The 27,673-nt window shown below is 38.0% G+C and overlaps 1 protein-coding gene across 9 annotated transcripts; it reads left to right on the top strand.

The window, feature by feature from the left end:
• Window positions 1-206: 206 nt before the first annotated feature.
• Window positions 207-27,673, top strand: KRAS (KRas proto-oncogene, GTPase). 9 transcript variants are annotated; one of them, XM_087767086.1, is made up of 7 exons: window positions 207-440; window positions 1,479-1,721; window positions 7,941-8,119; window positions 10,520-10,679; window positions 17,657-17,772; window position 17,824; window positions 24,067-27,673. In XM_087767086.1, exons 2-7 carry the CDS (start codon window positions 1,611-1,613, stop codon window positions 24,181-24,183), a joined length of 684 nt encoding a protein of 227 aa, XP_087623212.1. In that variant the 5' UTR covers window positions 207-440; window positions 1,479-1,610; the 3' UTR covers window positions 24,184-27,673. The 9 variants fall into 9 exon arrangements, with proteins under 9 accessions (XP_087623212.1, XP_087623208.1, XP_087623207.1 ...); XM_087767082.1 differs by lacking the exon at window position 17,824 and having other exon boundaries at window positions 1,483-1,496; window positions 1,599-1,721; window positions 17,657-17,780; window positions 24,067-24,183; XM_087767081.1 differs by lacking the exon at window position 17,824 and having other exon boundaries at window positions 1,479-1,496; window positions 1,599-1,721; window positions 17,657-17,780; window positions 24,067-24,183.

Raw genomic sequence — 27,673 nt, 5'->3', positions numbered from 1 at the left:
GGAAACGCTGGAATTTTACTTATTTCCCTTCACCACCCTCCAGCGCACGCTTCCCGGCCAGGCTTTCCCCTCACGCTGCGACGCTAAAACGCCGCCTCCGAGCCTCCGGGGCCCGCAACGGGCGGTCCCGACCCCTCCTCCCGCCGCGCCGCCTCAACCGCCCGCCGCGGGCGGTTGAGGCGGCGCGGCGGGCGGAGGGGGAGGAGGAGGAGGGAGGGGCCGGGGCTGCCGCAAGGGGCGGGGGAGCGCGGAGCGCATCGATCGCGCCCGTCCATCCATCCACCCTCTCGGCGCTCGGCTCCCTCGGCAGCTCCAGCCCCAGCCCTCCCCGTCCCCCGCCATTTCAGACCGGGACGGAAAGGGACGCGGAGCGACCGCCGCGGCGGGGCGGGCAAGGGAGGCGCCGGCGTGCTCCCGCGGCCCGCTGCAGCGCCAGGCAGGTATCCGCCTCTCCCTGCGTCGCTCAACCGGGAAGAGCCGCCGCGCTCGTCTTCTTCCCCCCCTTTCTCTTCGAGGTGGGGCAAGGGGAAGCGGTGCGGCTCCCCGGAGCCGGGCACACCTCCCCTCCCCCTTCCTCCTCCTCCTCCTCCTCCTCCTCCCGGCGTCGCCCCCGCGGAGGGGCAGAAACGCCGGCAGCCGGGCGGGGGCCGCCTCTCGGCGCCTGTCCCGCTGCCGCCCGAGGGGCTGCGCCCTGCCCCGCTTCCCCTCCGCCGGCATCCCCCGGAGCAGCCTTCGCCTGCCCCTCCGCCGTCCTTCCCCGCGGCGCGGGCGGTGGCTCGGCTGCCGCGGAAGGGGGCGGCGGGACAGGTGGCCAACGCCCTCCGGGAGCCCGGCACCCGGCGGCGTACGCTGAGGCAACCCCCCTCCCCTTTTCCTCATATATATATATATATTTTTTTTTTTTTTAATTTTTTCTCCTCCTCCTAGATCCTTAAAACCTCCGGGGCCGAGGCGCCGGGCTGGAAAGTTTCGGCGGCCCGGCCGCGCCGCTGACTCCCGGCTGAGGGGAGCCGGGGCGGGGCGGGCAGCGGCACCCCGAGCCCCGGGGGAGGGAGGCGGGGGGTTCCCGCCGCTGGCCCCGCGGCGCAGCGCGGGGGGCGGTCGGGCTGGGCTCGCCCGGGGAAGGAAACAAAACTGGGGAGGTGAAGCCGTCAGGTTGGGGCTGTGCTCGCACCGCAGCTTGTCCGGTCGCAGCCGTTCGCGGGAGGCGGGTTCCCGGGTTCGTGGTTCAACCTGAGGGGCGCTGGGCTTGGCCCGGCTTTCATGAAAATCCGGGAGGGCTCCCGGAGCCACCGGGGCTTCGGGGCGAAGCAGCGGAGAGCGAAATCTCTGCCCCGCAAGAAGTGCTCTTTGACCTTTCTCAGAATTTAGTGTATCCTTGCTTTTTTGTCTCTTTGTAATCGGTGCCTTTCTGCGTAGTGCCCGCGCTACGTTTCCTATAAAATTGTTTCCTCATAGCTTTTTGTCTTGTCTTTCAGGGAGGGAGTTGCTTTCCGGTAATAGTAAAGGAACGTGATACTGAATGAAAACGCACCAACAGCATCCTCATTAGTCGGAGCCTGACTCTTTCTGCTTAATGTTGGTTTCTTTGTCATCAGGTCTGCTAAAAAATGACAGAATATAAACTTGTTGTCGTTGGAGCTGGTGGTGTAGGCAAGAGTGCCTTGACAATACAGCTAATTCAGAATCACTTTGTGGATGAATATGACCCTACAATAGAGGTAAACACTTACATCTCATACCTTTTGTGAAGAGGGATTATCAGTAATAATGGTAGTTGTTTACTTTTGGGCAGTTACCACAAAAACATAGAACAAGGCTTTGTAGGAAAAAGAACTCAAAGATAATGGTCAGCGTCGGACCAGCATGGGAGAGGAAATTGCTGTGCTTCTTGATCTGGCTGTGGAGCAAGAGCTGCAGTAAAAAATCAACAACTTTGATCAATTAAAGTATGGTGTTAATTGTCATGTTTTGTTGGACAGTGTGGGTGGATGTTTTTAGGATCCCGGTGATAAAATATTTGCCAAATTCACTTGAAAATGCTTGGCAAAACTCTTCATGGCTTCGCATGCAACCTCTTAAATGTGACTTTCCTTTTTGAAATCAAGAAGGAAAATTTGTAGTTCTGAAATATGTGCGTCAAGCTTTCTCAGCTCCTATCATTAGGATCTGTTTCACACAGTGAGAAATGTGTCCTGGAATGTTATGGTGAACGAAGCAAAAATTCGGAGCCTGATTTTTTTTTTAAACACACCAGTGCATGTTTCCGTATTTAGAGAAGTGTTGTAAGATAGCTGCTGTAGTGGAGTCTTTGAAATACAAGGCACAGTTCCTCAAAATCTGAAATTGTATTTAAGCTTTAAAAGTTGCAATATTTTAAAGGTTCTTAATGAGCAGGCAAGCTCTGCCTTTTAAATATAAGAAAAATACTAGTGTTGTCTGAAATCTCCTGTGGATCGTTGGATTTAATAACCTCAGACCGTATAAAAGGAGAAATGACACTATAATTTACCCAAGATTTTTATGTTCCCAGCACTGAAGCTCTGTAGCTTATGACTTCATTTATATGTTTGTACAATGAGGCACTTCCAGGCTCACTTGAAGGAATCACAAGGGTTTAAATCTAGGCTTAAAATGGTGAATCGGAAAATGGCTATGTAGTCATTTTCAGGTAGACATAAGTGAAAGGAGCTGGTGCCCTGAGGTGGTAGGAAGCTGTCTTACTTTAGTGAAGTACAGGCCTGAGTTAACGTGCCCCAAATAGAGAAGCGTTGGCTTGAGTTTGAATTTACCTTAATGTGCCTGTGTGTCGTCTTGTCTCTCTGTTGCATGACCAAGTGACCTCATGTATGCTTGCAGAAGATTTTGTGAATAGACCTATGGAGAGAGGAAGAGTGAGTGACTTGCACTAGGAGAGCAGCTCTTTCAGTTACTAAGATGTGAAATCTTAAAACAACAACAACAACCTAAAACACGCTTAAAAAACAGAAAACACACAAAACTCATTGAGAGAAACAAACAAAATGGGATTTTACTTTTTCCTGCAAAAGGAACTTCAGAGGATGTTGATCTTTGTAATACTGTTTCATAATCATCTGGGTTTCTCTCAGGTTAGGGGCGTGTTTATGCATTACAAAAAGTACTGTGGAGGTTCTATGTTAGAAGCTGTCATATAAAGTCAGAACTGTGTAAACAATTCAGGAACACAAAAACTTAAATGCCAGTATTCCTGAATCACTTGAGGGATTTTGCTAATCAACAAGCTGACTATTTTGAGGAATACCGGATACATTTTAATGTAAAATAATAAAATGAAAATACAGTTCCTTATAGCAGGAGCCTAAAATCCCAGAACTATGGCTTTTATTTGCTGGTGTGCAGGATGACTGTAACACTGTGGTGTGGTCCAGAATCAGTATGTTCTTCTGAAAGAAAGGAACCTTTAACCTAATGGGTTTTACCAGCATCCACAACTTGTTGCATGCAACAGTATTAATCTTCTGCAACTCCTGCAAGTTCTTGTCTGAGTACCAGTTACCATTTTTGTCTTCTAAATTCTGAGACCTTGAGGATGGAGACTGTATCTTCCTACTTGTGGTAAATCACCTTGTGTGCGCTCACAGTGCTATAATCATGTAGGTAAGCTTGTAGGCAAGACATAATTCGGTTATAGTAAGAGTGGTCTGCGATCTGGAGTGGCAAACAGGTTGCAGAGAATGGGCTTGTAATTGGGTTTAAATGCTTCAGTCCTTGCCTGGGCAGACTCCCATTCAGTTGAGAAGGGTTGCTTGATTGTGCTTCCTGTATAGATGCAGTTGCGGTGGCAGGGGCTGATCAAAGAACAATAGCTGTAGAGTGTTTTTTATGCAGTATGAGGAAATAAGGCTAAAGTTGTTTTGACTGGTAAATAATAACAGTTAAGACCATACAGTAGTGTCACTACTATTGTTTTTCACTTACTACTGTTTCTTGCATTGCTATACGGCTGTTGACAAAATACTCATTTTTCCCTCGCAGATAAATAATCCAGCTAACTATTTTTGGGTAGACAGAGAAGAGAGTTCAGTGCTTGTTAACTATAGTGGATTCCATAACTACACAGTTACTGAATAATTTTAAATCTTTCCTGTGATTAATAAAATGAAACTCAACACCTCTCAAATTCTCATGTTGTAAAGACATGATGCAGTTGAAAAGAGGAAAAAAATATACTACTTACTTAATCACAGATGTGTTTACAATGTTCGCGTTGTTGCTGTTTTCAGTGGAGTAGACTTAATGATTCAACAAATAACTTGTTTGGAAAATGTCGTTTCATGGCCTGCTTGAGTATTTTACTATTATATCTGAGCATAGAAGATGACGGGGGCCAAGGGGGGGAATTAAAATGAGTGCATGTTTGGGTGGCTACTGTTATTCAAATATACATACTTTATATGTTTCATAATTTCATATCTTATTTGAAATAGCTGTCCAAGCACAGATTTATAGCCAAGCAGTTTTAAGTGTTTAACTGTGTGTACACTAACCCTTGTAAATCTGGCCTAAGACACAGAACAATTGGACTAGTGCCCTCTACTGGTCGAGATTTGTTATATCGTCATTTGCAGTATCTTGTGTGATAATATAATTTTTAAATATTTTTATTTTTATTTTTTTACAGCTTCAGCATGTTTTAGTGCTAAATATATGTCATCTTTTACATGTCCTAGAAAAAGAACAGCCTTCCTAGTTGCCTGTCAGAGGTTTTCAATTGGATTAGCAAAATCCCTCAGCTGATTTAGGAATACTGATATTTAAATCTGTGTTCTTAAATGACCTATGCACCTGTGAAACTTCCACCAATATTTAGTAATAGCTTAGTCTTAGTAGCTGTGAAATTTTAATATTAAATCACTGGTATAATGGATTTTTACAAAATCATAGTTACGAGCTTAGATGGGATTTATTAAGCAGTGTTTTTTTTAGATAAATTCCATCTGTAGCATATAGCTGAGATTTCCTATCACATATTTTCTTATCAGTGCTTGTGAACAGATGGAATTATTACTCCTTTAGCATAATTCATACTGATTTTTATGGCTTGTGAAAGGCCAATAAAAGCAGGTTAAGTGATTAATGAAATTAAAACTTTTTTATACAGATAAGCTGAGTCTGTACACTGGGGAAAAATTGCAAATTCATATTTGGAGTCGGGTGCTACTTTGAAATTAACTTCTAGTTTGCATTTTGTTTCTACTTAGTAGCCTTATACTGGATGTTCCTTCGTTGTTTTTTTCATTGCATTCATTACTGCAAATCTCCAATGTGCAGTAAAGCTACTAGATTTTTATAAATTAGGAGATTTATAGATTGGAAGGTTGGGTTTTTTTCATTGTTGAAGGGGAGTCTGGCCATTTGGGTTCTGCAATTGCACTTTTGAAGCATAAGTGCCACGAGTACTGTGGTGGCATAACTGTTCTTTTTGGTACATCCTGCATTCTGTTTTGCAGGACTTGATAATTTTTACAGTATGGTAACACTTAAACAAATTTTATCTTGGGTATGTTTACATTGGTATTCACCATGATGGAGGTGAGGGGTCCCAGTAGCCTGAGCTTTTAAGGTGGTGCTTCAGTTCTTTCCTACAGTGACAATTGTGATTTCAGGTTTGATGTTTTGTGGGGGAGTGGGGGGAAGGGGGGCAAAAAGGCAAAGTTTTTATTATTTCAGTAGCTTGGAAGGAATTTGTAAGCTTGAATTTTCTCTCCCACATCTTTCTTTTCCTTCCGCCTCAAATCCGCGTTCTAGTTAGAGGTGAAATTTTCTCTCCAGAAGTGTGCAAAACAAATATAATCTCAAAGCATTTCTTCTTTTCGTACTTGTGCTGTGCTTTATGCTGGTGCGTCTTTGGTACTACTGCTAACATGGTAGGCATGCTAAAGCCAGCAGTTCTTAAAAGTGATTTTCTCTTTAAAAAAAGATTTTTTTTTGATGAAAATTACTTAATGCTTTTGTTTAGAGCTCAGTTGAGCGGAATTTCTTTTCCTTTGAAGTGCTAAGATGTAAAGGAATAGTACAGGCTTTTCAAGAACTGTTTTTCATATTTTTAAACTAGTGGTCAAATTGCAAGAAGAGAAAATGAAAACTTTGTAAATATGCCTAGTATAATGATAGAAGTTCTATTAGTACATCACTGTGAACTGTGATAAAGGTATCATAGGACATGGGGGATCTGCTATTGAATTTAAGTGAATTGGAATAAAGATGCATCCTTTGGGTTTGTTTTTAGTGTTGTTTTTTTTTTCCCTTAAGCAATGAGATAGAATATTAACCTTATTTTAAAACACATTGGAGCTTGTGTATTTGTCTCAGCTGTATCAATATTTAAATGTGGCTTATAATGTTCTAAAGTAAGTTACCCACTTCTCACTTGAACACTGAATTTGCACTTCTGGGAAATAAATATTTCCAAAATCATGTTGGAGGTAAACTTTTATCTTGAAGGTAAACAGTCAATATTGTTTTACCTGATACTGTTAAATGTCATCCAGGCTCAAGATAAATGTGAGATTACAGGGTTTGTTTAGTTTAAGATACTGATTCTATACAATTATCTCCTGCTTTTTTTTTAGCGTGAGCAACAGGAAAGAAGAGAGCCTTTTGTAAAAATGCAAATAGATAGAAAGTGCACAGGAGTAGGTGTGCTGTGCCTTAGAATGGGTACAAAGGAAGGAAGGTCATTCTGAATTAATCTTGAAGTTGGCTAGAATTGCAACTTTAATTCTTTAATTCCCTTCCCAGTAGCTTAGGTTCGCTACTGTATGGTGCTAAAAAGAACAATAGCAATATTGTATTAATCTCTAGCTAAAGAATCTGAAAGGTAATACCGAGGTTTTGTATTTATACCTTTTATTTGTTACAAGTACCGTTTACTGAGAATAATTCATGGCAGTGCTCAATGACCTAGTTTTAAAGCTTATTCACGTGGTTTTATTTTGAATATATAGATGTTTGTAGAAAGTAGTTATTGGGAAAGTAATGCTTATGTTCTTATTGCTGGAACTATGTACTCATAGAAGCCTAGCACCAAAAAGAGCTGTAAATAGACATTAATATCTAGTTGCTTGGGACTTTGTACAGATTTTAGCTACTTGAATCAGTGACCTGAAAACTTTGAATTGATAGCATTGAAATAATTTGTTCCAACAGCTCTGTGAACCCACACATCAGGGCATTTATATTACCCTGTGTTGGTCTGTCTTGGTTAAAAAAGCTTGAACTTCAACTACATCAACTCAACTTTGGTAACAAATATCATGACATGCACCTAGGCATACAAAACAGATTTCTGTCCCAAACACTGGGGGCTTTTTATACTTCATTTGCTTTTCAGTGGCATAGATTTTTGGAATTGTTTTACTTGTGAACTCCTTCTGTGGTGTTATTTTGTACGTTGTTGTGGTACAACACTTTTGTAAACATCCATAGAATGAAGGTCAGGTTTTACTTTTAAGAAAAGAAATGGGTAAATTGAGTGAGCTTAAACAAAGTCACACCTTTTAAAACCAGGATTCCGAGTTTCTTCAGTTCTTCTATTAACAGAGACAAAGGGGAGATGTTTTGGATCTGGATCCAGTTTGTACTTTCTGTCCTTTTGTGCAAAGTAAGAACAGTGTCCTTCTGTGTGCATATGTACTGTTACTCACTGAAGATTGAGAATAGAGATAAGAACGTGTCCTTTCAGTGCTCTTTCCACTTCTGGATTACTGTATACATGTAACGATGGGACACTGTTTTCCTACTGTCATTTGCCCATCTGTAAATTGGGATTTTTAACTCTTAAGTATTTTCAGTCATGCTCGATTACTAGTAAACAACTTTAATATCTCCTGAATTGTAGGTGTTCGAATCTTACTTGTTTGTGTTTAACCGAGGTTTATGTTTTTTTCTTTTCTTAGGATTCCTACAGGAAGCAAGTAGTAATTGATGGAGAAACCTGTCTCTTGGATATTCTTGATACAGCAGGTCAAGAAGAATACAGTGCAATGAGGGACCAATATATGAGAACAGGGGAAGGCTTCCTGTGTGTATTTGCTATAAACAATACAAAGTCTTTTGAAGATATTCACCATTATAGGTGTGTATATTGAAAGATAATCGAACAACTCTTGTATTAGGTGGATAGGTTACTTGCTCTTCCACTAGATAATAGAATGATCTCCTATGAAATAGCATCTAAGGGGAAATTTGCAAATTAGCAACATTGCAACTTATTTGTGCATTTGTAGGTCTGGAATATTGGGTAATCTAAAAATCTGCTGCCTTGTTCGCAAGTTAGGCAGACAAAATATCTGAAAGCTCTTCTGGTATAAACTAATGTCAGTTAGTATTTCTGCCTGTTTGTAGTGAAGACTTACCTAAAGGTAAACTCTGCCCATTCCATAGATAAAATTGTGTGCTAAAATGGAAAAACTTACGTAATTGAAGTTGTGCAGCATATAATGTGAATTGTTAGCTTTTGTTCTGGGGGCGGAGGGGAAATACCTGTGGAATGTTACTAGAAGAGTAACATGGGTGAGCCCTGATGCCTAAGAAGGGCAGACACATACAAAATGAGAGCTCCAGGATGACTGCTAAAAGCAACCTGTTATTAGTTTCTTCATATTCTTTTTTTTTTTTAATAATTAGTTAAAAATTTCAACTCATGCTTTGTCAGCTACACTAATATAGAAATAAAAGCAGTCTCTGGTGATTACCATACCAGATAATTTATAACTTAGTAGCTGACTATTATCGTGAATTCTCCTTGGGTATTCTGTTAGAAGGCAATGCAAATTCCACCAAAAATCACGCGAGTTTAGCAGTATCAGTTTAAGATTAGTCCCAAATTCAGTTTGAAATTTATAATGCTGTCAGATCTATGTTGCTGTATGGTGGAGGAGTGTTTTGCTATTGGTGTTACCCACAAACCCAACATCTACTTGTAAGGTGAAGTTGCACATTTTTGTTACAAAAAGAAGTTACAATTCTTCATTTAAGGTGGGATACTATGATAGTTCAAGGTAATCGAAGTCAGGAGGTGTAACTGGTCTGATGACATAGTTTCATTTTCCCCTGTATGCCAGCAAATCAGCTCATTTGATTGTGTAGTGTGCTGATGAGAGTAGCTAAACAGGTAGATGCCTACCTACAGACAAATAGTTTACTGCTACCTGTTTCCCTGGAGCAGCTGGCGGGATCAGGGAGTACTGTTGCAGATGAGGGGCGAAATTGCTGCATATTAACCCAGGGAGAGATCAGTATTGAGAATGTGGGCGCTTTCTTTCAGGACTGTTTATTTTTTATATTTAAATTGAGCTAGCCAGCCTTTGCATAAATTTCATTATATATAAAATACAATGTTCTAATTGAATGTATTGGTACAGGTGACTTAAAAGAAACAGTTAAGAGTTAGCAGAGCAGGGCTGACAAATTAAAAAAACAAATCTATTGCTCTGAAAAAAAACCTGCAAACTTCTTTTCATTATCTAACCAGATTATTACAAATGGGTTTCCTCTGGTTGTAGAGGAGGAAGGCACAAAGGTAAGATAGACGTTGATGTAAGCAGAAGAAGGATCATAGAGGTTTTTATGTGGAATTTTTGTTTTCAAAGAGAGGGTTGCAGAGTTGCATAAGAAGGTCTTCCCAGTTTATTTCAAAGAATGTTGTGAGTTGAATGCTGGAGTTTCTACTGTGCATTCGCACACCTGTGGATGACCTTGCAGACTGAAGTTGAAGGCTTATAAACAAATAACTGAAAACAGTGACTATATTAATTAAGGAACATGCTGCTAGATTATTTGGGAAGACAAAAGTAATGAAATTAATGATTGTTATTTGAGATACTTGATAAGTACATCTAACTAGTATTTCAAGATGCTTTCTAACTAGTGTTTGAAAGGACTCCCTTACCGAATTTCTCTTTGTAGAGAACCAGACCAGTGGTCCTCAAAGTTTAAAAACCCCCGTCTAAATGCAGAGTTTGCAATGCTGTCTTTAATTAAAAAATAAATAAAAAAAAACCAAACCCAAGCCCCCACCAAACCAAACCAAAATTGAGACAACAGGCATAGGGCTTCTGACAGTGTTTTATCTTAGCAAATGAATTGAGTATTACGAGTGCTAAGTATGAGAGATAAGTAAGTAGTAAGTTTTATACCAGAGCTTCTTAGGCTTGTTCTGGCATTAGCTGTTAAAAACTTTTTTTAAAAAAAAAAAAAGTCATGACATCAAAATCTATAGTAGTTATAGTAGTTTGCAAAATGTCAACCTTTTTTTTTTTTTTTTAAATAAGATGGTAAACTTGATGGTGACACTTTTTTGATCACTTTATTTTTTGTTGGCTTCTAATAGTGTATGTGCAGTAAATTAACATAAAGAACGATGTTGGAATCTGTTAATTTTGTTTCATTGTTTTAAAATCTATCATATAAACTATTAATACCTGTTAAATAAAATGTCTTTGTCTTTTTTTTTTTTTTTCCCCTTTCTTTTTAGGGAACAAATAAAGAGAGTTAAAGACTCTGAAGATGTCCCAATGGTGCTAGTAGGAAACAAATGTGATTTGCCTTCCAGAACAGTAGATACAAAACAAGCTCAGGATTTAGCAAGAAGTTATGGAATTCCTTTCATTGAAACATCAGCAAAGACAAGACAGGTAAAGCTCAAAACTTAAGAGATACAAATGTAGAACTCTCATCTGAATTATCATGTTAATTATTCTAGTCATTGACAATTGCTTGGTCATATCAATAGATATATTTCTCCAGAGTAGAAATTCTTGTGGTGTCTCTTTCTGTGAGCTCACTGACAGCTGGTAATTGTTTATTAATGAGTGATTCGCTTCAGTTGTGCGAACTCAAAGAATGAGACCTGGGCTGCTGTTACTCTCCACTGTTAGACGGTTGCAGCATTCTTAACATTGTGATAGGTTTTAATAGAATAAAAAGCACTTCTACTTAGAGGTGAAATGCTTTTTTCCTCAGCAAGAGGATTAAGCAGACAAACAGCTAATTAGTTTATTCTGTTTTAAGCCTTTTCATTAATAACAAAAGGAATTTTTCTTTAAGGCATTGATTCAGCATTAGTGGGACATGCTTGATATACCTTTTTATAGCTAAGCAATTGACCATAAGTCTCTTTTGAAATTACTGGATTAACTGCTTGTGTAAACTGATACTCTTTTAAGACTTTAGAGCTCGCTGTTGGTTTATTGTACCCCACTGGTATAGGGGAAGGAGGCAGCCATTGGGGTCCTTTTGGTGCTTCCCTCAGGGTTTGCTGGGACAAAGGTGCACAGAGTGGTACATCTGTGTATTCAGGAGAAGATAAGCTATACAGATGTAGATGAAACTGGTTCTGTACTTCTGGAAGAAAGTATTCTTTTTGAAAAATGCTGATTTGTGGTTTTTGTTTTAAGAGTAAAGCCTTACTATCAGTACAAATTAGATCAGGCCTGAGTGGCTGAGTAACTCATACTCTCTGCATAATCAGAAGTGTTACGTGCAAGTTATGACTCGGGAATTAGGTGTAGCAGAAGGAGGCAAATAAGAGCAGAATACTGCAGTTTGAGTAACTGCTCAATGTAACTGCTAAATAGATTCAGCTGCATCACTTGGCAGAATCTCCTCACAGACAGTATGTTATTTTTGAATATAAGAAATGAATATTTTATTAGTGCAAATTTGCTACACCCACCCAAGTTCCTGACAAGTTGAAGTCTGAACTTATTAGTAAAACGTTACAGAGGAATTGAAGGAATGCTAACATTTGGCAATAGAGAAAGTCTCTGTTGTGTAGTTCTGTTTTTTTAATCCTACCTAACTTTAATGGCTGAGAATAAATTAGACAACAAGAGTGTTCTGAAGAATGTGGCATGTAAGTGGACTGAATAATTACAGAGTTCTTGTTTGGAAGGTCCTGTATTACTGGCTGTCATTGAGATGTTAGGATAAAAAAGGAAGAACCCTGAAATTACATTTGAGGTTTTAAATAATGAAAATTCTGTACTAAAATGTAGATTTTACTTTGTTCACTCTCTTGTATAGAGCATCAGGCTTTGTTTAGGAAATATTCCTTTTGCATAGCCACTTTTAATGAAAGTATGTTGATACGAGGGTGTATTTTCAAAGATTTCTTCTCCCCACCCTACCTGCTTTTACTTCTACAAGCAGCCCCACCATGCCTAGCCAACACAAAATTGCATGCTCAAAAATCAGCAGTCCCCTTCAGTTTTATAATCTTTGTTTACACAATGTAGTATCTGCTTTTTTATCTCTCAGGCTTTTTTAAGAGGTCTGCCAGAAGTTTGCATTTGTTTCAGAGGACAATAGATCAGTCATATAGGAACTGTTATTCTATAATTTGACTTCTTTTTATCTGTGACTTTATATTTCTGGAGGTGCCAACTGAAATGTTATAGAAGGGACTGTTGGCTTTTGTTTTTTTTCAAAGCTGAGCTTTACATACCCTACAGATGAAGAGTCCCTAAAGGTGTCTCGTGGATTTTAAAATAAAGATATCCAATATGCTCTTTTGAGAATGTTGGCTTCTAAAAGTTGGAACCACTAGGTACGGTTGCTGATTCTTTTGTAGTGCTGTTCATAACGTGTTATGAAACTGCTTCATAAGATGCTGTGTTAATTAAATACTTCTGAGAAGGTAAAAGGGATTTCGAGGAAGAACCTGATCTTTAATTACAGCAAGATCATCTAAATATTTGTGTGTGTTTGTGTATATATATGTGTATACCTATGCATTTACATATTATAATTTTTCAGTCACACTGGCATATATAAAAAAAAATATGCATATATATACACACACCATCTTCCAAAGTAACTTTTTAAATTAGGGGATTCAAACCATTTTGCGAGCTGCATGTGGCCCATGGACTGTATTTTTATTGGGCAGAATTCAGTCCTTGGCTAAAAATTAATAAATAAGTAAAAACCTGGTCCTCTCTGGTTACATGCAGAACTTCCAAGCATGAACAAATGTAGCTGGTGGTCTGGTAACTTCTGGAGCCTGTAAAAAGTCTGACATGAATACTTAGAAGCAGGAACCTTCTTTTCCTTTGCTGTACGCACCTACCACCACACTGAAATGTCAGCATGTAATACTGAAGGGGCCCTCGCCATCTTCTTGCTTCCTTCCCCGTGCCCCACTTCTGCTGGAGCTCAGAGAAAATCCGAAAGGTTTCTGGGGAAGGAAACAGGGGAGATGGAAATGGAAAGGAGTTGGCCATGTAGTCTGTTTTGATTGGCAAGACACTCTTTTTAAATGATGGCATTGTATGCTCATGCAAAATGATATCTCAGTTCCAAATAATTCAGTTTTTAACATTTTCAGAAATTCATAGACAAGGTCAAAAATAGGTAAGATGAAAAACACTAAAATGAAGTGCGGAAATAAGTTGTTCTAAAAGTTAGTGTATTTGTTTTTATTTGATTCTGACTGGCAATAAAGATGTAAACTTTAACTTACTGCAAAAAGGTCGTGTTTTAAGCCAAACGCCTGTGTGAATTTTCATACAAATCATTGAGTTAATCAGCGAAACATTAGCTTAGTGGACCCTACAACTTGGGTGTAAGGCTATAGATTATTAATTTTCTTTTAATTAGACTACTGACTTAAATGAATATAACGTAATTTATGAAAATAATCCTATTTCTAAATGTAAACACGTCAATACTGCTGGTTTTGTAAGGCATGTTGCAATCACTTGTACTCATCCTTTCACAATCCTTATGCAGAAGGGTGTGGATTTCTTAGGTTTATTTTGATAGCTGGTTTTGCTTTTCTCTGATTGACATAAGCTTTAAATTCAAATTCTTCCCCGTCCACATGAGTGTATAGCTCCCAATATTATCAACAGTATCAACAAGAGATGAGAGGCAAACTTGATTTATCCCCACCAAGGCTGGATCCTGTATTCTTTACTGGGCTTTCGTTTTTAATGTGAGGTTACATGAGGAAAAGCTGTAAGGCTGTACCCCAAATGTGGTTTAACTGAGGATTTTGTTTTCCTTGGAATATTTCAACTGTCCTGCTAGTGTTAAAGTCAAAGGAAAAGCAGAAATATAGGCATTATTGTAAGAATAGTACAGGATTCACCAAAGCATTAGGTCTCATTGTTGAGAACATAAACACACTTTTGAAGTGTTTAATGAAGAAGTTGACCTAAATCACAAGGATGCTGTTAAAAAAGCATTATAGTTATTGCAGCTGGCTAATGTACAATAGGTTAGGCCCCAAACTTGTGATGAAAAGAAGTTGAGAACCTGTGCCTGGTCTGATGAAGAAATAGGTGCAGTATTTACAGAACTTCATTCCTACATTCTCAATTAAGATTAATGAATAACTGATAATTTAGACAGTTTGCTTGAACTAACTTGCCATTTTTTTTAGGGATTTGTCATATCTGTTTAATGATATTGTATGTGTTTCACTCCAAGCCATTTTTAATGTAGTTCATATGTTCAGGTTCCATTTTAAAACTTTGTTTTCGATTACTTATAACTTTGTCAGACTTCACAGTGTGGTTTTTTTCATGTCACTTTTTTGTTGTAACGTAAAACTTTTCCAAAGAAGTTTAGTCCTTCCCAAGAACAAGACCCCAAAGAAAAAAAAGTTTTGATAATGTCGAAACAAATTCTGGCATCCAGCTTGTGTGCTGAATGACTCCAGGATGCTGAGGAAACAGGTTTGTTATTTACCTAACGTAAAGATAAATAGGTGTGGCAAAAAAAGGATGTGCACAACCGGTGAGATTCAGGTAGGGCAGACAGCTGCTTTTATGCAAGTGAGTAGCATTCTTTTTGCTCGTGATCTCATGAATAATTTTGATTTTTATTTGTCTTACGGTTTTAAGAGACCAACTCTAAATTTAGCGTGTAAAGGTGGACACAGAACACACAGTTTCCTCTAAGCGCTATTTACAGAAGCAGAACATGTGAAAATTCCCGTTTGTACTTTGGTCTGCATTTGAAATAGTCTTTCTTTGCACGTAGTCATATTTTAAATTGAATGTTTCGCCATCTCCTAGGAATCAAAAGCATCTTGAAAACATTGCCTCGAGGTCATGGGTTCTTTGGGCTGTTAAAGTAAATAGCAGTTTAGATTTTGAAGTTTTTAATATCTGCCAAAGGAAATTTTTGCTTCCTATTCTGACAGCTAAAAGAACTGGTTAATCATATTTTAGATATATGGTCCATGCTCATTTAAGGAAAAAATACTGAAGAATCTTAAAAGAAATGGGTATTAAAATGACTTCTTAAGCTTATAAGACTGGCACCTGGCTCTTTTAAAATGTCACCTTGTGCTTAGGAAATTAGCAAATGTGTCTCTGTACAGATTTTCTTTCAGAATAATTTCTTTCAACAGAATTCGTAAGACTGTTCTTGGTGATGGCAGCAGCAGTAGTAATTTCTTTTCTCACCCTGTCTGTGTCTCTCCTTCTCTCTGCATTGCTAAAGCAAATTACAGCTCCTGTTGGTGATGGGAAAGTTGGCAATGAACATTGACTGAAGAATTGTTATCTAATTATTCATGTGAAAGCTCCATAATCAAATTATGAATTTCTACTGCAAGACAGTAGATTTGCAAAAATGTTGATTCTTGTACAGCCTGTGCTTTGGCACGTAGCAGCTGATTAATGTTTACTGCTTCCTCTTCAGGAATAAAGTTCCATTCCTTCCAGGAAAATATGAAAGTATGAGCTTTACTTGCTTTTTGCTGGTTTTAATGGCTTCCTTTACATTTTGCAAACTCTCAGACCTGGAATGTAAGAAGACTTGTCACCTTGTCAATACTTCACTACATCCTAACGGGGTACATTGTATATACCAGACATATACAATTCAATAAATAAATCTAATTCATTTAATCTTTAAATTCAAGTGGCTGTAGTTCAGAAGAGCCCTCAGATAAGCAGCAGTGTGTTAAGAATGAGTCTTAAATGTGATAACCTATGGCACAGTTCATGGAAAATAACCCGGTAACCGTGGCAGTAAGTGTTAGCCATTTTTGTTATTAGGTGCATAATATGAAGATGGGTTGGAGCGATAATTTATAGAAAATCTGCCAAATAAAAGCCCAGATGGTGCGTTTCAGTGGTAATAAAGTTTGGGGGCTTAAATAGATGTACTGTTTTCTACTATCATTAGTCCGTTCTGGTTTTATTTTCAAATAATGAGTTTGTCTTAAATTAACAACCCTGTTGATCTGAGGAGACAAGTAATGAGATTGACAGTAAGGCAGAGGAGAGATTTGCTCTCCCCTTTAAAAGCTTCAGCTAAACATTTTGCATCTTGTTATAACAAGAACATCCTCACAGATTTATCTAAATTTTAAAGTTTATTCACAGATATAGTCAGTTTAAAATAACAGATATTATAACTTAAAGCGGGTCCTGTACCTCTTTATCTTGTACTTGCTTAAAGATATTTTCAGTCCTCATACTGTGTGTTGTTTTTTTTTTTTTTTTTTTTTTTTTAAATGCTTATGGTATCCTCATTTCCAAGTGGCCTAAACACAAAGCTGCAGAAAGGTAGGGTGTGAGACCGGAGAAGTAAAATGTGTAGCTGTGTGTCATCCCTGGAATACTTGAAGAGCTCTTTTAACCAGAGAAAAATGTGAGCAGCAGAACTTCACAGGCTGTTTGCAATTAGTTGTTGTTATGGCACCCTAGGGATTGCCTGAGTCTTGCCCAGAGAGAACAGATTAGGTGTGCCTTGTACATTGATGTGAACCAAGCTCTTAAACATGATAATAATGAACTTGTTGCTTTTTCTGCATGGAAGAATAACTTCTATAAATACAACAACTAATTACTTTTGAAAGTTACTCTGAAATATATACTTAAGGTGCTTCTTAAAAGCACTTTGCCGTGACGCAAATATCCCTTTTCCTAAATCTAATAGCGTTCTGCTTGCTCTGTGAAGTAAGTAGCTTTAAAAACAATATTGCTCAAAATTTAGTATTCTTAGAAGTTTTTATTTCTTTGTAACCTCTTAGGAAATTACCTGTGTGGACTTTTTCCGTACTTTTTTTGTTCCACAGATTTTTGCGGAGAAAGTAGACCTTCTTATATAAAGAACAGAACATAAATGAGCTTATGTTTCATTGCCTGCCCAAACAGTAACAGGTTCTCACTTTGGTTAAGAAGTGAAAATAGGTAGTTAACTGTGTGTGTTTATAAGTATCCCCTGGTTACCAATCTAATAAGGTTTTGTGCCTGCTAAATACATCCATGTCCACAAAAATGTGCGAAAAGATTCAGTAACACAAGCGGTATTCTTTTCAATGCGGTATGCAATGGAAGAAAAATTTTTTTTTTTGTTGTCCAAGTGTTACCTTGCACAGGAAAAAAAGGAGGGCTTGAAGCGTAGATATTCACAATAACTGATAATTAATAAATTGCGTGTCTCTTTTGCTTGCATTAAAAAGTATTTATCAAGCAGCAAATGTACAAGTCCAGCATTTTAAATATATAAATAGAGATCCATATACTTCTCTCAAGTAAAGCTCATAATTTCAGTGGTTTTGTTGTGGCTTTTTCCCCTGCCATGGGTGTCCCAATATGTCACAATTGTTAATGAAGCAGTTTTTAAGGAGTTGTGTTTTACAATGCAGAGAGTGGAGGATGCTTTTTATACATTGGTGCGAGAGATTCGACAGTACAGAGTGAAAAAAATCAGCAAAGAAGAAAAGACTCCAGGGTGCGTGAAAATTAAAAAATGCCTTGTAATGTAACAGGGTAAGTTTTGTAATGTAACAGGGTAAGTTTTGTAATGTAGCAGGGTAAGTTTTACAAATCACTTGCCAAATGAAAATGATTGACAGTCTTGCAAATCAGACATTTTATGGTTAATTGATGATGTAATTTAACATATAAAACCAATCAGCTTTCAGTACAGTAGTCCTGAATAATATTCCTAGCAAACACCGAAGTACTACAGATTTGCTTTGTTTCGTGAGTTTTTGATAAATAGATTAACAAGAAGTCTTTACTGCATATCATGTTGCCCATCTGTGAACCGGAGGCCTGGTGGTGTGTGTGAAGAACTTAAGAGGGAAAAGTTTTATTACAGATATATTACAGATGCTTTTGAACTGAATATTGATTGGGTCTTCAGGTTGATGAACTGAGGGGAGAGGATCATAATATTTATAGTTCTTCTCAGATGCAGAACAGGAGGTTCCTAATCCAGCAAAACAGTATCTGGCTAGCATCTGGCATACAGGATTTCTTAATTCTCAGGCTCTTCCTTATGCCATGCCATTTTCCCCTTGTTTTCCCCCAGCTTAAAAAAAAATATCATTTGCAGAAATATGTTAGTTTTCTTTTTTGTCAACTGTAATGCTGTGAGTGATCCAGATTCGGACAAAATGGTAGGGTTTCACTTTTATTGAGAGCCTTTACAATGGGTGTGGGGAAGCAACAGTGAAGTAAAACTGGAGGGGAGGGGAACTCCAAAAACAACAACAAAAACCCCCACCAAAACCCCCATTACCCAGACTCTCACAAAATCATTTTTTATCTGTATACTGCACTGTAAGGAGAAAGGGAGGAAGAGAGGGAAGAAGCTACTGTGATATGGAAGAAGTGCTAGTCTGAATCACTTCCAGTGCTTTTTGAACAAACCATCAGAGTAGCTCCTTGCATGTATTACTATTCCATTAATTCTTGACCTCTTACTGCATCACTGCGGAGAGTGGGTTGTTACTCCTTACATGCTCAATGGGAGGATGACCTGGAATTTCCTGTTGTGTAAAAGAAAAACTTTGCTTTTCAAGGTGTTTTTTCACACTTCAGAACATCTTGCAGAGAGGTAGTGGAATTTGACTTGTATCCTAAAGAGACTGTCACAACTGTAGGAATATTCCCTTCAGTAACGGAGTTTTATTCCCCTTTCCAGAGGGAGGGAGGAGAAATTTTATTTCATATCAGTGTTCACTAGATCTGCTCAGGCTTATTATATTATCAGCTTTTAGGTGATGAATGACTGCTCTGAGATGATTCTTCAGATGTTTGCTTACAAACAGTATCACAAAAATGTATCTTTATCAAAGGTTTCCTTTGCAGGAAACTGGAAATTTCAGTTATGAAGCTCCCCAGTCTTGCATCCAAATACCTTAATAAAATTGATGCCATCAAAGTACCTTGTTTTATTCTTTCCTCGTTATCAAAACCAACTAACAGCAGCGTGGCAAGATTACTTTTGATGAGAGCAATATGAATTAAATTGCTTAAGCCTCCTTCCTGTAGCCTTCTGAAAACCAACTTTGCTGTTTCTTGCTGTCTTGCTAACATAGCCATACCTCAAAGTAGAATTTCTTTTTGTATACTAGGAGTTTAAAGGTCCTGAATTCTGTCTGCTTTTTCCTTTCTGTGGACTTCCTTGGGAGAAGGAGAACAGGATGGTGGGAATTGTGGTTTTCATTACTTTTTTTTCAGTGGAAGCATCTTTTCAGACTTTAAGATTCTCTTTGATAGCTCAGTGAACATATGCTTTCTTTCTACCAGCTTCCTACTTTCTTTCTGCCTGTGTCCAACAGAAGTATGTTTTTGGTTTTTTGTATGGTGTTTTTTTTCCTAGATGGGGGAAATATCTTTTGTCAATGTTTGGTTTGGTGTTACGTGTCGTGTCTCCCCCCCCCCCAACTATTTAGGAAATAGTCTTGAATATAAGACTCTAGAACTTCAAGAGTGTCTGCTCAGGGGAGGAAATGTTTGTCTTTATACTCAAGTGAATTCTACATAGTATTGATAGTCATGTCAGCAACTTTGTATTTAGGAGGTTAAGCTGGAGAAAGCATATTCCAAAATCCTTGTGGTATAGCTGTAGTTCAGCAGTGATTCTAGTGGGATAAGAAATCTGGCATTTAAAACAGTCTGGCTTGTATTACTTTCCAGTCAGTAAGAAGATACATATTATTTCAGATTTGAGACTTCAAAAATATTCATTATAACACAGTTCGCAATGATAGTATTTATTTTCCTTTTTTGTCAGTAGATAATTACATTTGATAGTTCAGAGTGTTTTGCTGTCTCTTGGAATATTCAGTTTATCTTCTTGCTGCTTATGGGATGCCTTTTCAGTTACCTTGTACAAGATTAATATAACTAAGAACTTTGACTACCCGGATTACCATTAACTGCTGATGTTTTCCAACAGGTCCGTTCCTTTGGCTGTTGCATAGTAAGGCAGAAAGTACATAACATCTTTTGCTCTGTTGGTAATTTCCAACTAGCAAGAGGAATTTTTAAAACTCAGTGCAAAATCCTCAAAAGATCTCTTTTTTGAAAGCATTAAAGTTTTAACATAAAAAGCATACTATAAGAAAGTTTTTCTAGGGCATAAATTAGACTTCTAGATAACATAATTTAGATTGAGCTGTGTTAATAGTAAAAAGTTTGAATTACAAAAGTTCTAGATTTGAATTAAAAATCTAGATTCTTGATTAAAACTGTAATTTAATGATTTTTCCATATTACTACAGAAGTGTACAAATAATTTATCTTCCTCGTGACTGATACATGTATGTATGATATATTTAAAAAATATAAAAAGACTTTTTTCTACAACTTGAAACTTGTTTAAGGGTCTATTTTTGGGGCTGGGGTATTAAGGAATTCCCAGTTCCTTATGAATTTAGGGTTTCTTATTGATAGCCATGTTAGTTGCCAAGTCTCATGCATGCTTGTAACCATGCAGTCGCATATCCAGACTTCTGTATGGTCATGGGACCATGTGGTGCTCCAAAGAAAAGTTGTAGCCAGGAGCAGGTTGTCTCTGTGGGAACAGTTCTGATCTTTCTGTTCCCTTTGCCTTTTGTAGTTGCCCTTTGGAAAAACAAGTGCCAGGAGCAAGCTCCGTCAGTGCATCTTTATTGAGGCAGCGTGGTATAGTTCTGAGCACGCACAGCGAATTTTGATTTTTTTATTTTTTATTTTTTTTTTAATCCTGAGCCTGGATTTAGAGCACACATTCAGCGCATCTTTCCAAAAAACTTGCACACAATAACTCCATTGTTAGCGGGAGGAAGGTCAGCTGCATATGCAGCCCCTTCTTACTGAAAGAAATAACTGGAAAGGTTGACTGCCTTTGATCCTACAGTATTGATGCCTTTAGGGACCTTCTGTAAACAGAGTATCCACTACTTACATTTAAAATTTAATCCACAGACTGAAAAATGAGAGACCTCGGTTTATCTTGAGTTCTCCAGTTCTAATTCACAAATATTCTAAACGTAGTTTTGTATGTCATGTTAAATTCATTACCTGAATTTAAGAGGAATTGTGGTAGGACCAAACTACTAAATACATAATTAATAATTTTAAAGGCTTGATCTACAAAGGTGTAAATGCGAGGACAAAAGCTAAGTCAATTCCATAGTATTTTGCAACATGCGCTGTATTTAGAAGATCATGGCCTTACTAGGTAGAATAAAGATTTCAGCCTTAATTGTAAAGTCATGCGTTTAAAGGCCCATAATAGTCCCTGGATATTCCTTTGTACACGTTATTTTCTCTGTATTTATTTTAAAACCAGTTTAATGAGGGAGGGTTCATTTGAAGACTTAAATTGCAATTTTTGTTTAGCATGTCTCATTTCAAGACACTGCTAAAAGCCAACGACTGTCCTCATAATGATTATTTTTCTAATGCATTAATGATGAGTGTGAAATACTGAAAGGTAGTTTTTGTAAGGAAATTTGAACAGTCTTGTAGAAGAATATTGTGCAGAGGTTTTCCTTATACCATTCTTGTGTTCTAAGAATGAAACTATTCTTCTGTCTGCTGTGATTGATTCTTAATGCTTTCCTCCTAGCCAGCTGCCTGAGATGAGAACTGCTGTAGATAGACTTTGAACCGTCACTCCTTCTAGATAATTTCCCTACATGAACATTGCTAAATGTTCACTTTGTGCATTAGTGCTGAAGTTTTAATGAAAATACACTAGCTCTCTGTAAAATGATACCAAGCATTTCTAATTCTCAGAAGATTCATGGGGGACATCACCTTTTCCAGAACAAAGGCTACTCTTCCATTAGGCACGCTACATCAATTTTATATTGATCAGTAATATTTTAAAATGTAGAATAGGTTATTTGCAAGTGTATTTTGTATATTACAAGACCTTGCAAAAGTGTGCTATTAGTATTGGGAGATAGGCTGCCAAGGACTTTGCTTGAACATCAGTTATTTGTAAGTGTTGTATGAACTTGAATGTGAAGGTTTTAAATTAATTTAGGTCATACCGGGAGCATTGTTTTGTAAGTGAAGCTGTTTAACACCTCACTGTTGTTTGGACTTTCCATATTAAGTTTCATCACCATGTGGTGTTTGACAGGAATGAATTAGGTGATTTTTGGCTTTTTGTTGTTGTGCTTTTTTCGGAGTTCACTTTCAGTTCTTTTCCTGAAGTAGGTGTACAGGAGTGAACAGAGACTTAATTTTTATTGGCAGCTTGAGGGCAAACTCTGTAGCTGACAAGAGGTAGGAAGCTGCCTGCCAGTTGCAGGGCTACATTTCTAGACCCAGTTCTATAGTGGTACGGTCGGCTGCTGTGATACATTAACATTATCCAACTATTTCTGATCTATCTAAAAGGTAATATAAGGTGTAAGGCAGTGAAGAATCAAGATCATTTTTTATCTTAAAGATATTATAACTGTCAGCACTCAAAGTATTAAATGTGAAGGCTGATGGAGAACATGGGTATTTGCTTGGGATTTGGAGCAACCTGAAAGCTAGGCAATAAACTGTTTCATGTAAATAGGTTGTTACAAAGCATACCATACAACATTGTACTTGATAATGGTTCATATCAGGCTTTTAGATATGCTGGTCTCTTTTGACCAGAGTTAATTTTTGTCAGCTATAATTACCACCCCACCCCTCCCCGCCCCCAAAAATGAAAAACTACCGAATGTGAAGAAACATGAGCTTTTGTGTCTGTAGCTTAACTATTGGAGCCATGGAGATTTTAAGTGACATGATGCAGCACCATAGATAATGTGTTCCGTGTGTCTTTAAGTGTATAATTTGAATAGAGTGATTTATCAAATGATAATTTATCATTGGAACATGGGATTGATTTGATTGATTTGCATATGTAAAGATTTATAAAACTGCGGTGTGATTACTAAATCAGTGTGCCTGAGAAATGACCCGAATATGTAGAATAATCGTAACTCTCTCTTTGGTATTGAATTCTTGCTATAAATACTTGTATTTACTTTTTAAGGCTGCATGTAGATTATTAAGGCATAAACAAAGCTAGCTAATGCTTCAGAACTTTATTTTGTACTAATAATGTACAATCTAAACATGTGGTGTACCTATACTTTTCTAGTTTGAGGTGGGACAACACATGCCCTCTTTGAGATGGAGGAGAGGGCAGTACACTAAATTTCTTTCCTTACCGCATTAGTAATGGCATTGGGCCTACGGGGTGTCTGTGGTCAACCCCTGAGCAGTACGTCACCCTCAGGCTGCTGTAAGCCCGGTTTGGGGAACAGCTGAGAAAGAGGGCAGGCGGGTGCTGGCTGTTGCTGGCATCGAAACAGTTCATTCAGGTGGTTGTCTCAGCGCTCCTCAGAAATCGGGAGAGGAACAGCCTGTAGCCAGGAGTAATTGTTCAAATGATGGCAGCCCACGCTGCAGAGCTGCTTTCCTGCAGGCCCCTCTGCCCATGCACAGTAATGCAGTCAGACACGTTCCTCTTAGTGACAGGAGACAGCTGTAGTTCCCCTTCCATCTGAATATGTTTTTCCCAGCATGCCCCTTCCCAAGAAGCAGCAGTGCTTGAGAGGACCATTGCCCTGGCAATTCCTCCAACCCACAGATTACTCAAGGGGACATTATAAAAGCCTCAGCAAGGAGAAGACAGTGCAGCCTCTTCTGGCAGGCAGCAAAACAGACTGCGCGTTGAACACGCTTCACCTGATCTGGTCAGATGAGAACAGGCTGTACCTAAGCAGGCGGATAAGTCTGTTGATGTGATCTTAACGTGTGCATGTATGTGTCTTTTCAGGGTGTTGATGATGCCTTCTATACATTAGTTCGAGAAATCAGAAAACACAAAGAGAAGATGAGCAAAGATGGTAAAAAGAAGAAAAAGAAGACAAAGACAAAGTGTATAATTATGTAAATACAATTTATCCTTATTCTTAAGAAGTACTTAAGTAATTTTTGTACATTACACTAAATTATTAGCATTTGTTTTAGCATTACTTTACTTTCTGCTTCATGATCCTGTTAGCTTTACCTGAATGCTTGTTTTAAATGACAGTGGAAACTTCATTCCTCTTAAAGTGCCAGTATTCTTTGACTGTTGGTTCTTGAAGTAGCAATGCCTGTGAAAAAACAAACAACCAACAACAAAAAAACAAACAAACAAAACTACACACAAAAACCTGAGAACTGTCTTAGGACTCTTTGGTGCATGCACAGTTGCTAACTTCCTATTTTTCTTACTGATTGTGAACTTCTGTTCTGTGTGCAAACCAAACAATGAAATGATGCTCTCCACATTCTAACATCCCCTTTAATTTTTTGGTTTTTAAATCTGGTTGGGAAAAAGGACTAGTTAGCAAAAGAGACTTTCATTTCAGCCTTTCTTTTTATTTTAGACTGACTGCAATATAGAGAGACCAGAAGCCTTTATAGTCTTCCTGTAGATTTTGCTTCTAGGCATCTAGTCTTGTAGCATTTCAGATCAACTTTAATGAATGTAAAGATAAAACTTTCACAAAAAAAAATTTTCACTGCAATTTGTCACAGTCACTCCTTAAATACTCTATTTTTTCTATAAAAAAAGAAAAATTAAAAAAAGACAACAATGCACATCTGGCAATGGAAAAAGTAAAAGTTCTAATTAGGTTGATTTGCTATTGTTAATGCATTGCTTTAAGACTTTAACTTTTTGTGTCTGAAGACCAAGGTGAAATCCTAGCTCTCCTGACCCCCAGTGGCAAATCTTTAAGTAGCTTTGCTCAGTAGGTACGTGATTTCACCCTTGGTGTCTCTAGGAAACACTAGAAAGCCTTAACAGATAAGTTGATTCAAATTCTTAGGTTAATTCATACATGGATCCAGAATTTACCACAAGAATTAAATCAGAATGAATCCTAAATTATATAGTGAAGTAAAACCATTCTTAATTTCCCCAAGGGTGGCATTAAATATTTCCAGATGCCCGTTTTGTGCAAAACAGGGGAGGAATTTTGAATTCTAGTAACATCAAATGAGTGAATGAATGAGTTGAATTTAGCTGCTTCATGCAAATAATTTGGAAATCCACTATGCCATAAAAATGGTGTGGAATTTGCACAAACCGTCAGCATAGAACATGGTTTCCAGAGTCAGTGTTGTTCGTGTGATGTTTGTGAAGTACTAGTTTTGTTGCACAGATTAAATGGTTGGTGAGTGGCATTCCAGTGTCTAGATTGTCATGAAGCTAGACCAAGATTTTAATGTTGTCTTTCTCTGTGATTAAGTTCTCTTGTGATTTCCCCCTCACCCCCTCCTTTTTTTTCTGATTGGAATTAATGCAGAATTTTTGCAGGAGCTTTCATTTTTGGTACTGCAGTAGCCTAGTTATTCTGCACTGAAGAAAGAGCCAGTAATTCCAGTGTTGCCAGTTCCTGTTGTCTTGCTGTAAATGTTGCGTTGTTTGATCGTTTCATTAGGGCCTGGGTTGCTGAAGGTACACTTCTTCCTAGGACCCAACTCAGCTGCAGAGTAAAATTTGAAAATGTGACTCTGGTACACCCCAAAAAATAGAACACAAGACATTGAAGTGGGATGGTTCAGGACACTGGAAAGTTTCTGGAACAGGGCATAGTAGCATTGCCCTAACCTAAGGTATACCTAATCAATGATGTGGAAATTTTACACAGTACACTTTTCACGTACCTGTGTAGCTTGGACCATTTATACGATGTCAAAGGTGCAACTGCATGAGCAAAGTATTCTTTTGCTTCTACGAAAGAAACCCCCCCAGTGACTCTCGCAGGTGGAGAGCTGCAAAGCTGGCAGGGGACACGTACTGTCTGGATTGCTGCGCGTTCTTTAATTTCAACGTGACTGAGAGAAATAATGCTTTTCCCTGCCTGCGCCCCCCAGTCCCCATCCTCTGCCAAAACCCAGGCCCCCTCCCCGCTTTTCAGCTTTGATGCGAAATATACTTCGGATTATGAAATCTTCTGAAAAACAGTAATAGGAGAACCTAACATGGTATCATAAGGACCAATACGGAATAAGAACAGATTCTTAATGTTGCAAAACATTTTATAGCTTCCAAAGTTAGAACATTTTGGAGACAGTTAGTTATTTGCACATTTTAGACACTCTTGATTATATATGAAGAACGTAGCACAAGTGGATAGTATACCTTGAGCAAATGGAAGTAATCGTAAGAGTACTTGAAGATTTTTTGGTAACTGAGTCACACTGCATGTAAAATCAGGGCTGGTCTAAAATTCTTACGTTAATTTAACTAAAAATTGGTAGGAGAAATTTTAGCTGAAATGTCTTAATCATCAAATGTGGATTTATATAGCTCTAATATAAAGCTATATATAAAATAGCTTGGTTTTTTTCAGTAAATGTGATCTGTAGCTACCAATCTAATTAAATTAGTACAAAATCTATTTAGATTAGCCCTTATTTACTTTAAAAAAAAAATACACATCCTTGCCACTGTTGTGCAGTTTTGTCTTAATATTTGTTGAGATTTGGTGAAGCATGTTGGATTGCAGCTTGCACAAGTTGATCTTATAATTATTCTGTCTTTCCCTATTCGAAATGCTTTCAGAGAACATACCTGGATGCTGTCTGTTCTGATAGCAACTACTAAATGAACATGTGAATCACTTACCGCGTTAATACATTAAATTGCCATGTGTCAGGGAGTAACGCCTTCTTACAGTAGCTTTATGTAACTCTGGTGAACAACTTTATCATTGGTTTTCTCAAAACTGAAATTTAATTTTTTGACCAGTCTCATTGCCCTGTAATTTTTGCTAACTTAAAGTTTCACTGTATAGATTTCGTTACAGTAACAGGATCTTGGTAAGGGGTAAATACTGACACACAATCTTCTGCTCTTGACTATACTATGAAGCAATACAATGATTACCTTCAAAGACCATCAAACTGTAAAGAAATCATTTTGTCTCAAGTTTACATAAAGCTACATAGATGGTAAATCTTTCCTAACATTTCTTTATTCCACTGTCTTGTGTTTTCATGTTGAAAATACTTCTGCTTTTTCCTCTTGAGTGCCAACTTCTTACTAGAATGACTTCTTAATGTAATATGTTTACCTGGAATGTATTTTAACTATTTTTGTATAGTGTAAACTGAAACATGCACATTTTGTACATTGTGCTTTATTTGATGTGGAACATATGCAGTGTGATCCAGTTTTTCCATCATTTGGTTGCGTGACCTAGGAATGTTGGTCATACCAGACATTAAGTTAAAAAAAAAAAAAAAAAGAAAAAAAAAGATCGTTTGTTTTAAATTTTTTAATGTTTTTAGGAGTATGTGCTGTGAGGTTATCTGGAATTTGTCATTTTTTTGTCAAACTGTACTGCTCCTATTTATTGTAATGTAATAAAAAATAGTTATTGTGA

Source organism: Nipponia nippon, unplaced genomic scaffold (assembly GCF_047370975.1).
Source record: "Nipponia nippon isolate SJK-2023a ecotype South Korea unplaced genomic scaffold, ASM4737097v1 scaffold_3, whole genome shotgun sequence".
In the NCBI taxonomy this organism is placed as follows: domain Eukaryota; kingdom Metazoa; phylum Chordata; class Aves; order Pelecaniformes; family Threskiornithidae; genus Nipponia; species Nipponia nippon.
This window is presented reverse-complemented; position numbering and strand designations above follow the sequence as displayed.

What these genes read in the sequence shown, in the direction of transcription:
- KRAS (XM_087767086.1), top strand. Translation starts at nt 1,611, where the DNA reads ATGACAGAATATAAACTTGTTGTCGTTGGAGCTGGTGGTGTAGGCAAG. An exon ending in AATATGACCCTACAATAGAG is followed by an intron (nt 1,722 to 7,940) that starts GTAAACACTTAC and finishes TTCTTTTCTTAG; the next exon opens with GATTCCTACAGGAAGCAAGT. An exon ending in CATCAGCAAAGACAAGACAG is followed by an intron (nt 10,680 to 17,656) that starts GTAAAGCTCAAA and finishes TTTACAATGCAG; the next exon opens with AGAGTGGAGGATGCTTTTTA.